We start from the raw sequence: 11479 nt of genomic DNA, 5'->3' as shown, positions 1-11479 counted from the left end.
GTTATCCTGCTGAAGTAATTTCTGAAACTCCTTTTGAGGCCAATGTTTTCCCTGCATGCTCAGAGATTAGATCTTTTAGAAAGAGGCTGGAAGTTATATTTAAACATTACGAAGAGGAGCGGATACCTTAATGTCAGCACCTGCACGGAAGGCTCACAAACTACTGTGTGTAATGCAATATCCCTGAGCTTTTTATGGGCACAGGTGCTGTAAAGGCATCAGCACGTCATGCATAGAGCACTTGAGATCTGGACAGACAGAACTGCTTGTAAACTCTCCCCCCCCCCAGTTTCCTCTGCAGCCGCAATGAAGGTTTTTAAATTTCTAAAAGGTGGAAGGCTTTTGAACCCCCAAATCTTGAAAACGGGATCAAAAATTGCAAATCATCTCAGTTATGAGAAAAAATGGAAGAAGGTTGTTGCAACAAAGCCTGGATTCAGAACGAGAAATTGCCCCATCACTTTTTAACATTTAATAACATTTATAATAGCAATAAAAATTGGGTTAGGTTCCCTTTGAGATTGCCTTACAGATTCCTGCATGCTCCCGCATTGGTGGTGGCGACTCAGGTAGCAGAACCAGGCTCTGAAAGTCGTCTCTTCTCTTCCTTTCTTTTTCCTAGATCTTTGGTTGAAGAGGAAGACCCTCAAATGAAAGTGACTCTGGGGAGCAGCGATATGGGCTTGTCTGCTCACCTGCAGGCATCGAAGGCAGGAACCACCAGATTCTTTACCAGCAACACTCACAGTTCTGTGGTCCTTCAGGTGAGTGAAGGCCCTGGACAGAGCCACCCGCCAGGTCTTCTTTAGGCACCCTTTCTTCGTTTCACGGGGGAGAGTTTCCTCCAAAGACTGGTGTGTTTGGCGGTGTCATTGCAGCCCAAGTCACCAAGCTACTGGAAAGGAAGCACAGAACGGGGTCCCCTTCTTGGCTTCTGAGGACTTTCTCTCCCTTGCCAATCAGACATTGCGGCCACACTGCCAAAGACAAAGAGCGGGGCTGCTTTTCCCTGTGATTGAGGGGGGGGGGAAATCCAAGCTTCACATTGCCCAAACGTGGGAGGGGCGGAGGACGTTGGCCTGCGAATTATGCCTGAAAGCCTTTAAGGGAATTTGTTAGGTGAAACTGCCTTCCCCTGTGGATGCTCTTCTTATCTTTTTTGCTTCCCTTGGCCCGGAGCGTGAAAATTCCGTTTCATCATCTACCAGCATGCTGTGCAGAAATCCAGGCCCCTTCTCTGACTTTGGCTCTAGAAAGCACCTTCGCTGCCCCTCTTACTGATGCTTTGTGTTTGCAGTGGCTGTGAAATGAGGCTAAACCCTGTGCCTGGCATTGTTTGCTGCCACCAAGGAGGTGGCAAAGTAGGCTAACACGGCTCTCTTCCCAGAACGTTTTTAAAGAGTGGGAAAATGCCGGATGGGCAGGCCTGGGGAAGAGCTGCAGCCGGTGTAAAAACCAGCCCGAAAGCTTTCCGAAGTGGATGGCCAGCCAGAGCTGCTGCCCCAGGACCGTGCCTGTATTCTGGGAACATCAGAAGTCTTTTGTTCAGTGGAGTAACCTAATCCTCTTCCTCCTCCTCTGGCTTGCTGGAGCAGAGCAGCTCCACCTCTCCCCCCCCCCCAGGTTCCCCAGCATTGGAGTAGCTACGCTGAGCCTGGAGTGCTGCTGCGGTCCCAGGAACAGGAGCTCCGATTGTGTGGGGCTTCCCGTGGGGCAGCGCCTCCTCCTTCCGGGGGAGACCAAAGCTGACATCGCCAGTTCTCTCTTGCAGGGTTTTGACCAGCTCCGCCTGGAAGGCTTGCTTTGTGATGTGACGTTAGTGCCAGGCGATGGAGACGATGTGTTCCCCGTGCACAGGGCGATGATGGCGTCTGCCAGTGATTACTTCAAGGCTATGTTCACAGGTAGGGTGGTGGGTCACCCGCCACGCAGAGGCCCGCAGACACCCCCTCTTGGGTTTTCTTTCGGGGGTTCAGTTAACGTTAGGGATGACGTGCCATTCTCTCTGGTTTGGAGGGAGCTTTCTAAGGAGGCTGTGACTGGTTGTAACCACATTGTCTCTAAATTTTGTTCCCAGGTGGGATGAAAGAACAAGACTTAATGTGTATTAAGCTCCACGGCGTGAACAAAATAGGTTTAAAGAAGATCATTGATTTTATTTATACGGCGAAACTTTCCCTCAACATGGACAACCTGCAGGATACTCTAGAAGCGGCCAGCTTTTTGCAGATCTTGCCTGTGCTGGACTTCTGTAAAGTGTTTCTTATCTCTGGGGTAAGAGAAACGTAGGCTGTAGCTTAGAGACTCATCTCTTCAGCTAACCTACTAGGGTTTGACCAAAAGAGCTGGTTCACGTTGCTCTAATTAGAACAGGAGTAGTTCTGCAAGGCAGCTCCCCACAAAACTAGCCCTCGATCTGTCTGCGTGCCATATCACACAGCTAAATTAACCTTTATGTCGATGTGTTGAATAGGAAAAATGGTGAATGCAGTCTATAAACTGTTTTGGAATAGTTCTGCAAGTGGGACTCCCGGAGGCAAAACAATTTATTAAAATAAATAAATCTGCTCTGCCAAGTGGGAGGTACTCAGCTGTGAGAGAGCAGAAGGTGCACATTGCAAATTGCTTTTGACTGCAAAGGAGAGCTATGTTCAGTTTCGTGTATAACAGCTGGGTTCTTCTGGGGAAGGTGCTGTGCAGGCCTCATTTGCAGCGTGGTTTGGGTGACTTTAAGATGGAAATAGGGGTGTGTATTTTGATGGATGCTCAAGGATTAAAGTGGTGATTGAAAAGACAGAAATGGCTGAGGTATTTGGCAACCTGCACGTAAATAGGTTTTTTAAAAAAACAACGGGACATCTAATGTGCAGCTTTTCAGAAACTGGTGGGTTTTAAAACATGGTTCCATCCAAGTTGCAAATAATGAAAATACCAATCATTTATACCAACGGGAGAGGGGAAAAGGAGAGTGTTGGATTTTCAAGATCCAATGGTTTTAGCTACCGTGGCCAAGAGCTGGGGAAGATGGGACCAAGCCATTAACTTAGAGGGGAAGACGTTCCCCACACCTCTTCTAATAAACACGTCCATTTCCTTTCTCAGATATGCGATCCTAGAATCTCTGTTAAGTTCTGGTGAAATACTAGTTGTGGCTATACAGAGTTGTCTTTCTCAACCTTAACAGCTTTAAAACATCTAGCACGCTGACTGGAGGAGTCTGGGAGTTGAAGTCCACACATCTTAAAGCTGCCAAGGTTGAGAAGAAAATTCAGATCCCCAAAGTAATCTAGGATGTCTAAATTATGGGCATCTGGAGGTGGGCGTCCGGTGAAGACTAAAGCAGAGGAAGATCCGTATCTTTTGTCCCTGGATTTAGCAACAGGGCTTGCAGGATCAGCAGTCTGTTGGTCCTGCTGGCAAACCTATTAACTGCTGGTGCCTTGTAAATCATCTCCTTTCTCATTTCTGCTGCTGCTGTTTTAGTTTCCTGTCTTCGGCTGTGGTATTTGCAGTTGATGTAATCTTCAGTTGCTTCCACCTCTTGCTTTTCAATTTTAGCTGCATCTGACGCTTCCTGCCGCCCCTTCACCGCTTTTCTAAATTTTGCCACTGAGAAGTTTCAACCTCCTTTCAAGGAAACCCTATTTAGATTTTTCTCATCTTTTATTTTCCTCCTGCAATTTCAGTATTAAGAGTGAGAATCTTAAAAGAGTCTGCTATCTTGGTCTAATCCATCCCAAATGTGTGGCTCTGCAGGGTAGCCCAAAATTTCCATTGTTAAGTGAGACATTTTTTAAGTGAGTTTTGCTCAGTTTTACGACTTTTCTTCACTGCAGTTGATAAGTTAGTAACACAATTGTTAAGTGACTCAGGCTTCCCCATTGACTTTGCTTGTCCAAAGGTTGCCAAAGATGATCACATGACCTTGGGACATGGCAATGGTTATAAATGCAGTTACTTTTTTGCAAAGGATTTTATTGACTTTTCTGCAGTGAAAGTGTGTTTCTTGGTATTATTTTTTTAAAATAAAAAATACCGTTAATGTTTTTGGTTGCTTTTGGAAGACCACAATCTGCCTATCAAGATTATACCTTGTTATTCAATGTAATCTGATAATTAAATAATCCCATAAATTCTGTGACACAGAGATGGAGTAGTGCTACAGCTGTAACTGAGCAGTGATTCAGAAGACTGTCCTATAGAAAAAGTAGGCTCAATTCATCTTCCTCAACCATCTTCCTGTCTTTCTCTCCAGCCAAGGCCCTCCTGCCTCCTCCCTCTGAGGTGGTGCTGCGTGTAGCACTCGTGGCTGGTCATCCCCATCCCTGTTGTCCTCTTCTTCTTCCCCCTCTTCCTTTACGGTGTTCCCTGTCTCCACAGGCTTTATAGCCACTCCCACGTGTCATAATGAGCAAGATATGTCCCAGTTTGACAGCGTATCAGATCCTAAAGCCATGTGGCCAGCTTGTTTATAAGATAGTCAATGTTTCAACCAGACGCCCCAAATAGATGCCCTGGACCTGCCTTGGATTACCCCTCTAGCAGGGCCAAACATTCGGTGACATTTTGTCTGCTTCGCTGTTTCTTTTCCGAGTGCCACGATTGGAACAAGAAGGCTGATGTTGTGCTCTAACGCAGCAGCACAGCCTAAAATAATTCTCCATGTTGTTGCATGCTCTGGAGGGCTCCGTTCAGTTGGTCTATCCAACAAAACGGAGCGTAAGGAAACAAATTCATTGTTTTGAGATAAATCACTTGGGAGGCTTCTGAGACTGGGGTTGAATCACTCAGAGGACACTGAGACAAATTGCAAGGTTTTGAGAAGGATTCCTTTTTCATTATCAGGCAGGGATTAGGTGAAGGTCCCTGACCTGCTCCGGGACCATCACTTGAGCTTCTCCTGGCTCCCTGGAGCTGCGGTCCCAAGAGCTTGAGAACGCTGGCTGAGGAAGGGGAAGTCTAGTAGCAGAGAAGGGATGAGCCAGTGGTGATTAGTCCTTTCTGATCTATGCAAGGCCACAAAAGCTACAGGGCAGTGGAAGGACTGAAAATCAAGCCCAGCTTCAGGGCTCTGCCTTAGGAGAAGAGAAGAAGAGGGAAGCCGAAAACAAGGGCACCTGAAGTGCACCAGCTGGCGTATTGTTTCCTCTCCAAGGAAGCCTCACTTAGAAGCCTGTCCTAAAAATTTACAGAATAGAATACAGAATAACAGAGTTGGAAAGGGACCTTGGAGGTCTTCTAGTCCAACCCCCTCCTCAGGCAAGAAACCCTATACCATTTCAGACAAATGGCTGTCCAATCTCTTCTTAAAAACCTCCACTGGTGGAGCATCAATAACTTCTGAAGGCTACTTCTGTTCCACCGATAAATTGTTCTCACTGTCAGAAAATTCCTGCTTAGTTCTAGATTGCTTCTCTTCTTGGATACTTTCCATCCGTTACTGCTTCTCCTGCCTTCAGAGAGAATAGGTTGACTCCCTCTTCTTTGTGGCATCCCTTTAGATATTGGAACACTGCTATCATGTAACCCCTAGTTCGTTGCGTTTTGCTCTTGCGTTCATTGGACTAAAGACTTGTTGGGGGTGGGAGTGTTAAATGACCCTGCAGTTAAGCTCCTCCTTGCCAATATGTCCTCTCTTACCTTCACAGGTGTCCTTGGAGAACTGCGTTGAGGTGGGGCGGATTGCCAACACATACAACCTCACCGAAGTGGATAAATACGTGAACAATTTCATCCTCAAAAACTTCCCAGCCCTGCTAAGTACGGGGGAGTTTGTGAAGCTCCCTTTTGAGCGCCTTGCCTTTGTCCTCTCAAGTAATAGCCTTAAGCACTGTACCGAGCTGGAACTCTTCAAAGCCGCCTGCCGGTGGCTGCGGTACGAGGAGCCACGCATGGAATGCGCCGCGAAGCTCATGAAAAACATCCGTTTCCCTCTGATGACGCCCCAGGATCTAATCAACTATGTCCAGACCGTGGATTTCATGAGGACTGATAATACTTGTGTCAATTTGCTCTTGGAAGCCAGTAACTATCAAATGATGCCCTACATGCAGCCGGTGATGCAGTCGGAGAGGACGGCCATCCGTTCGGACAGCACCCACCTGGTGACCTTGGGAGGGGTCCTCCGGCAGCAGCTGGTCGTGAGTAAGGAACTGAGGATGTACGATGAGAAAGCACACGAGTGGAGGTCCCTGGCCCCCATGGACGCCCCCCGGTACCAGCACGGCATCGCTGTGATTGGGAACTTCCTCTATGTGGTTGGTGGGCAGAGCAATTATGACACAAAAGGGAAGACGGCTGTCGACACGGTTTTCAGGTTTGATCCTCGCTACAATAAGTGGATGCAAGTGGCTTCTTTAAATGAAAAGCGGACCTTCTTCCACCTAAGTGCCCTCAAAGGACATTTGTATGCAGTTGGTGGTCGAAATGCAGCTGGGGAATTAGGTAAGTTCCATCTCACGCAGCAGGGAAGCTTAATAGCCGGCTAATCAGAACGTCTTGATTCATTGTCGAACGGTTTTCTGGCATCAAGATATATTATTCCAGAACGTTTCCCCAATCTACGAAGGCACTGGACCCCTTCAGAAAACGAGCGAAGCTTAGTCGGGCTATCCCTTGCTCTGCGGGGATTTAGTAACAATGGCATTGTATCCTAACCTGTATCATATTTTTAAAAGGAGTGCTTTGAAATAATAATGGTGCCGCTGTACATTATTATGGTAATGCAGAGTTTAATTGTCTATCTTCCCACATGTCAAGAGGACTAATGAATGGCGCTGTTTTCTTCTGAACAAATGAATTCTGTATTGATTTTATGCAGGTAGCGCTGATCTGAATTTATTTTAAACTTCTTTTGTCTGACGTCTGAAGAATTAAGGGCTGGTGGCCGTCTCTCTTAGTCTGGTCTGAGCACACGGGCTCACCTCCTGGCCCCCCTTGTGAGCCAGACAGTGAACAACACGAGTGCGAAAAACATCCCCTGTGCATTTTCCACTCAGCTCGCGGAGGGATAGGACCATCTTCAGGGCAGCTTTTAAGAGTCCTCCTTCTGATAATTTAACACCTTCCTCTATAATAAATACCGAATGCAGCCAGCCATATTTGCGTTGAAACTCTGTAGGTGAGCACCTCCGTTGCTACCTGACAATCCTCCTCTAATTTCTCCCCACTTGATATGATCTGTCGCTTCTTCGTACTTGTCGTCTTCAGGGTTACCTTGAACCATCTGTGGGCTGTTAAACAGTTGCATTGATTTCCATAATGAGCTTGATCCATTTGTGTGAAAGTCCGTGCCTGGCTGGCGGTCCTGTTGATTCTGAGTCTTCCCTCTCCCTTTTCATTAGCTGCATTGCGAGTCATTTTTTCCCTTTGCGGCTTTCGAGGCTTTTTTTCCTTTGCAGCAAAAAGGAGAAGAATCCTTGTAACTTTTCCTTATTCTCTTCATTGTGAGAGGCCAGCAGGAAAGAAAGATAAATCATGTTTATTCGTAATTAATAATGTTTAGATTGCAGGAAAAAGGATGTAGCGCTCTTGGTGCAAAAACATACCAAACAAACACTCACGTGGCTCTCTGGCCCTGCCAGACTGCCACACTGAGCATTTGGTGAGCAGCATTTTCGGCGGCTGTGGGCAAGCACGACGTTTACCACAGCTGACATGCAAGTATTATTTGCTTGAAATTGAAATAATAAGAAACATGGATGTGGCAGCTCAAAATCCAACAGACAATTCTACAAAAGTTGATGCTTGGAAATAATCCCCAAAGGCAAGAATGATTAAGGCTACTAAAAACTCAGCGTAGGAAGAGAAGAAGCAGAAATGAAATGCTGAAGTTTGCTATTGTCCCAAAAAAATATCTGCTGTTGCCCAGTGGATCTTGTTTTAACAAGGAAAAATCACAGCCCCATAAAAAATGGTATAAAAAGTACTTATAGTAACAAGCCTTGTAACTCTAAAACAGCTGCCTGACCTGTGGAATATAGAGGCATTCTTTCTAGAGTTTGTTGTGCTAAGGATTGCAGTTGATGATGGCCGAGATCTTCTCTAATGCTTATGCCCTAAATAATGTGATCGTTCCTAAATGAAGTAGGGATCTCTTGGCTTACCAGGGAGCTGACGGCAATAAAGTGAGGGAGTGGTCAACTAAGGGGCAAAGGGGGAGATTTCAGAATGGGTCAGAAGTCTTGGTGATGATGGTGGTGATGTCATCCATTCAGTCATGTCCGACTCTTGGTGCTTCTACGGGCCGAGTCTCTCCACATCTTCCAATCTTGCACTCCTCCTTTGAGCTTTCCTGTGGTCTCTGAGCTCTGGCTGGTGTCAGGTCTGATGCTCTCACCAAAGTCTTAGTCTGGAGCAGTAAAAAGAACTTTGTTCCCGGCCATGGAGAAATCCATCCAGTTTTTGGCCAGTTTCGCCTCTGCTGAGAAGGATGGTCAGAAACAGAGAGCCTTACATCCCCAGACCCACCCAGTTTGATGTCCTGATTATGTGGACCTCTCTCAGTTAGAGTTTTGGATAGGATGTCAGTCAGAGGTGGCTTTTGGTAGCCTTGGAGTATGACCTGTATCAATCGGAGCCTGAATGGGGAAACTGAGGCCTTCCTTTGTCTCCTCAGTCCCAGTCAGAACATTTACAGTGGAGGCTCTTTTCTGTTTCCAAGCTCGATGGAGATCTTTGAGTCCTGTCTTTCCCCATGCCATAAGCTTGGTGTTGTGTGTTCATATGTTTATTTTTAGACGCTTGGAAGGTGTGAAGTCACGGGCGTCTGACTGCAGCAGAGGCCTCGGGCCAGCTCTGGTTCTGGTGGGGTGCTGTGCTGGGGAGGGAACGGATCGAAGGGGGGGGCAAAGGAGGGTTTCCAACCATCATGGCTGCCCTGAGTAGTTTGGGGAATACCTGTGGGATGGAGAAGCTGCCTCTGCTTCAAGGAGTAGAGAGCCTGCTTATACATTCAGATCGTGACCTGCTCCACCTCTGGTGGCCAGGTCACTCCGAGCAGCAAATGGAAGGGATTCTTGAATTCCTCCTTCCTCTCCCAGAAAAGCTTTGCGTTAGAACAGCTGCAGGCTAAGGGCTCATTTGGAATCCTTTTAAAGTCCTTTTTTTTTTACACATAGGATTTATTTTAATGCCAGTTAATGTTTTGTGTGCTAGAGACTTGGTGTTTTTCTGCTCGGCACCTGAAAATCCTTGCTTCATCTGTGGGGTGTGCAAAGGTTAATACCGCTGCCTGTTCTTGGAAAGCTTTAATTCTTGCTGGCTATCGAATGGGTGTTTCTCAGAAAACAAGCAAGGAAGATCATTTGCAGAGATGTGTGTGTGTGTAAAAAACAAAATAAAACAAACAAAAAGCTTACGTTTAAAAAGGGGTGGAGGTTTGACCACTCGGTCACAGCTGCCGTGATGACTTTTTTGACCTCTACAGCCACCCCACAGGTGCCCTGATCCTATGGCCAGTCCGCACACAGGGGCTTTCTTTAAAGAGAGGCTCCGGGTCTCTCTTCGCCTCAGCAGGCTGAAAATAGAACGGGCACCTGGTCAGAAACATGAAACCAGCAGAGAGAGAGAGAGAGTCTGTTTCCGATGCGGATGGCCAAATCATCTGCAAAACAGTTTTGTTCATTAGGTTGAGGAAATAAATCCGTGACAGCGGAGAATCACGTTCACTGCCCTTTCTGAAGCGATGGCTGGTGAGGGAGCTTTCACAGTTGTTAAGTGAATCACTGCAGATGACAAGTTAGTCACCCACTTGTTAAGTAAACCTGGCCTCCCCACTGACTTTGCTTGCCAGAAGGTCGCTAAAGGGGATCGCCTGACCTCGGGACACGGCAGTGGTCGTAAGTACGAACCAGTTGCCAGGCATCTCAATTTTGATCACATGACCCTGGCGATGCTGCAAAGGTCGTAACTGTGAAAAATGGTCCGAAATCCCTTTTTTCGGTGCCATTGTAACTTTGAACGGTCACTAAATGAACTGTTGTAAGTCGAGGACCGCCTGTACAATGAGTTGTCTCACATTGCTTCTTGCTGGTTTTTTTGAACAGCTACGGTGGAGTGTTACAATCCCAGAATGAACGAGTGGAGCTACGTGGCGAAGATGAACGAGCCCCATTACGGACACGCGGGGACGGTGTACGGGGGGCTGATGTACATTTCAGGTGAGCCAGTCTGCCAACGCCTCCCAAACCGCCCCTGCAAACGCCCAGGGCCAGGAGTTCTCCCATCCTCAAATAGGCCGGAATTCTCTCTCACTCCTCTCGGTTCCTCCCCAGGCGGTTCAGACGGGGCAGCCGTTAGATCTCGAACTTAGTTATTTCAGCCAGCAGGCTGCCTTCTGGGATAAGCACCTTTAAAAAGGGGTCCGTTAGTAGGGAAGTCCAGTTGTTTGTTTAGGATGCACATTCCTGATTAGATTTAGGCTTAGAATAACAGAGTTGGAAGGGAGCTTGTGGGTCGTCCAGCTCGGGGGCTAATCTTATAAATGTCCCTATTTGGAGAAGCCACAACTTGCCCCAACTGTGGCAAGAAAGGTTGTAAAATGGGGCAAAGTCACTTAACAAATGTCTCATTTAACAACAGAAGTGTTGGGTTCAATTGTTGTAAGTCGAGAACTACGTGTACACTTAATAAATAAATCAACTCAGCTACTAAGAAAGGCTCTTGTCGGCCTTTGGGCTCCTGTTCCCGGGGCCTCCCCCTTCACTGTTCACGGAGTGTCTGGCTTTCCCCTCCCCCCAGGTGGCATCACCCACGACACTTTCCAGAAGGAGCTCATGTGCTTCGACCCCGACACGGACAAATGGACGCAGAAGGCCCCCATGACCACCGTGCGGGGCCTCCACTGCATGTGCACGGTGGGCGACAAGCTCTACGTCATCGGGGGCAACCACTTCCGGGGCACCAGTGACTACGACGACGTGCTCAGCTGCGAATATTACTCCCCGACGCTGGACCAGTGGACTCCGATTGCAGCCATGCTCCGGGGCCAGAGTGACGTTGGGGTGGCCGTTTTTGAGAACAAGATCTATGTGGTCGGAGGCTATTCGTGGAACAACCGCTGCATGGTGGAAATCGTTCAGAAATACGACCCGGAGAAGGACGAGTGGCACAAGGTCTTTGACCTCCCGGAGTCCCTGGGGGGCATCCGGGCCTGCACACTGACAGTCTTCCCCCCCGAGGACAATCTAGCTTCACCTTCGCGGGAGTCGCCTCTTTCGGCGCCTTGAGAGCGGTCCGGGGGCTCTCTGGGCCCTTCCTCTCCCGCTGCTCCCACTGCGCCATGGGTCCTCTCCTCGTCTTTGGCAGTTTCTGTGGGGCTCACCCTAAGCTGTTGGCAAATAATGGGTGGGGTGGGTTGGGGGGCTCCAAGGCGAGCCATGAAGCTCCCCCTTCTGTTTGATCCAAGGTGTTTCTCGCGGTAGGCCCAGAAAGAGCTGAACTCTGTGTCTCTGGGAGCCAAATGCTTAATGAATGAGGA

General features: G+C 47.9%; 1 protein-coding gene across 1 annotated transcript; it reads left to right on the top strand.

The window, feature by feature from the left end:
* Positions 1-626: 626 nt before the first annotated feature.
* KLHL13 (kelch like family member 13) lies at positions 627-11257 on the top strand. The gene is made up of 6 exons (XM_015832503.1): positions 627-764; positions 1772-1904; positions 2078-2274; positions 5649-6444; positions 10047-10160; positions 10741-11257. The coding sequence occupies exons 1-6, from the start codon at positions 651-653 to the stop codon at positions 11226-11228; spliced, it is 1842 nt and encodes a 613-aa protein (XP_015687989.1). The 5' UTR covers positions 627-650; the 3' UTR covers positions 11229-11257.
* Positions 11258-11479: the final 222 nt, after the last annotated feature.

The sequence above is a fragment of the Protobothrops mucrosquamatus genome, unplaced genomic scaffold, assembly GCF_001527695.2.
Source record: "Protobothrops mucrosquamatus isolate PMUCROS unplaced genomic scaffold, P.Mucros_1.0 scaffold4, whole genome shotgun sequence".
NCBI classification, from domain to species: domain Eukaryota; kingdom Metazoa; phylum Chordata; class Lepidosauria; order Squamata; family Viperidae; genus Protobothrops; species Protobothrops mucrosquamatus.
Note: the sequence above shows the minus strand (reverse complement) of the source record. Positions and strands in the feature narration are given on the sequence as shown.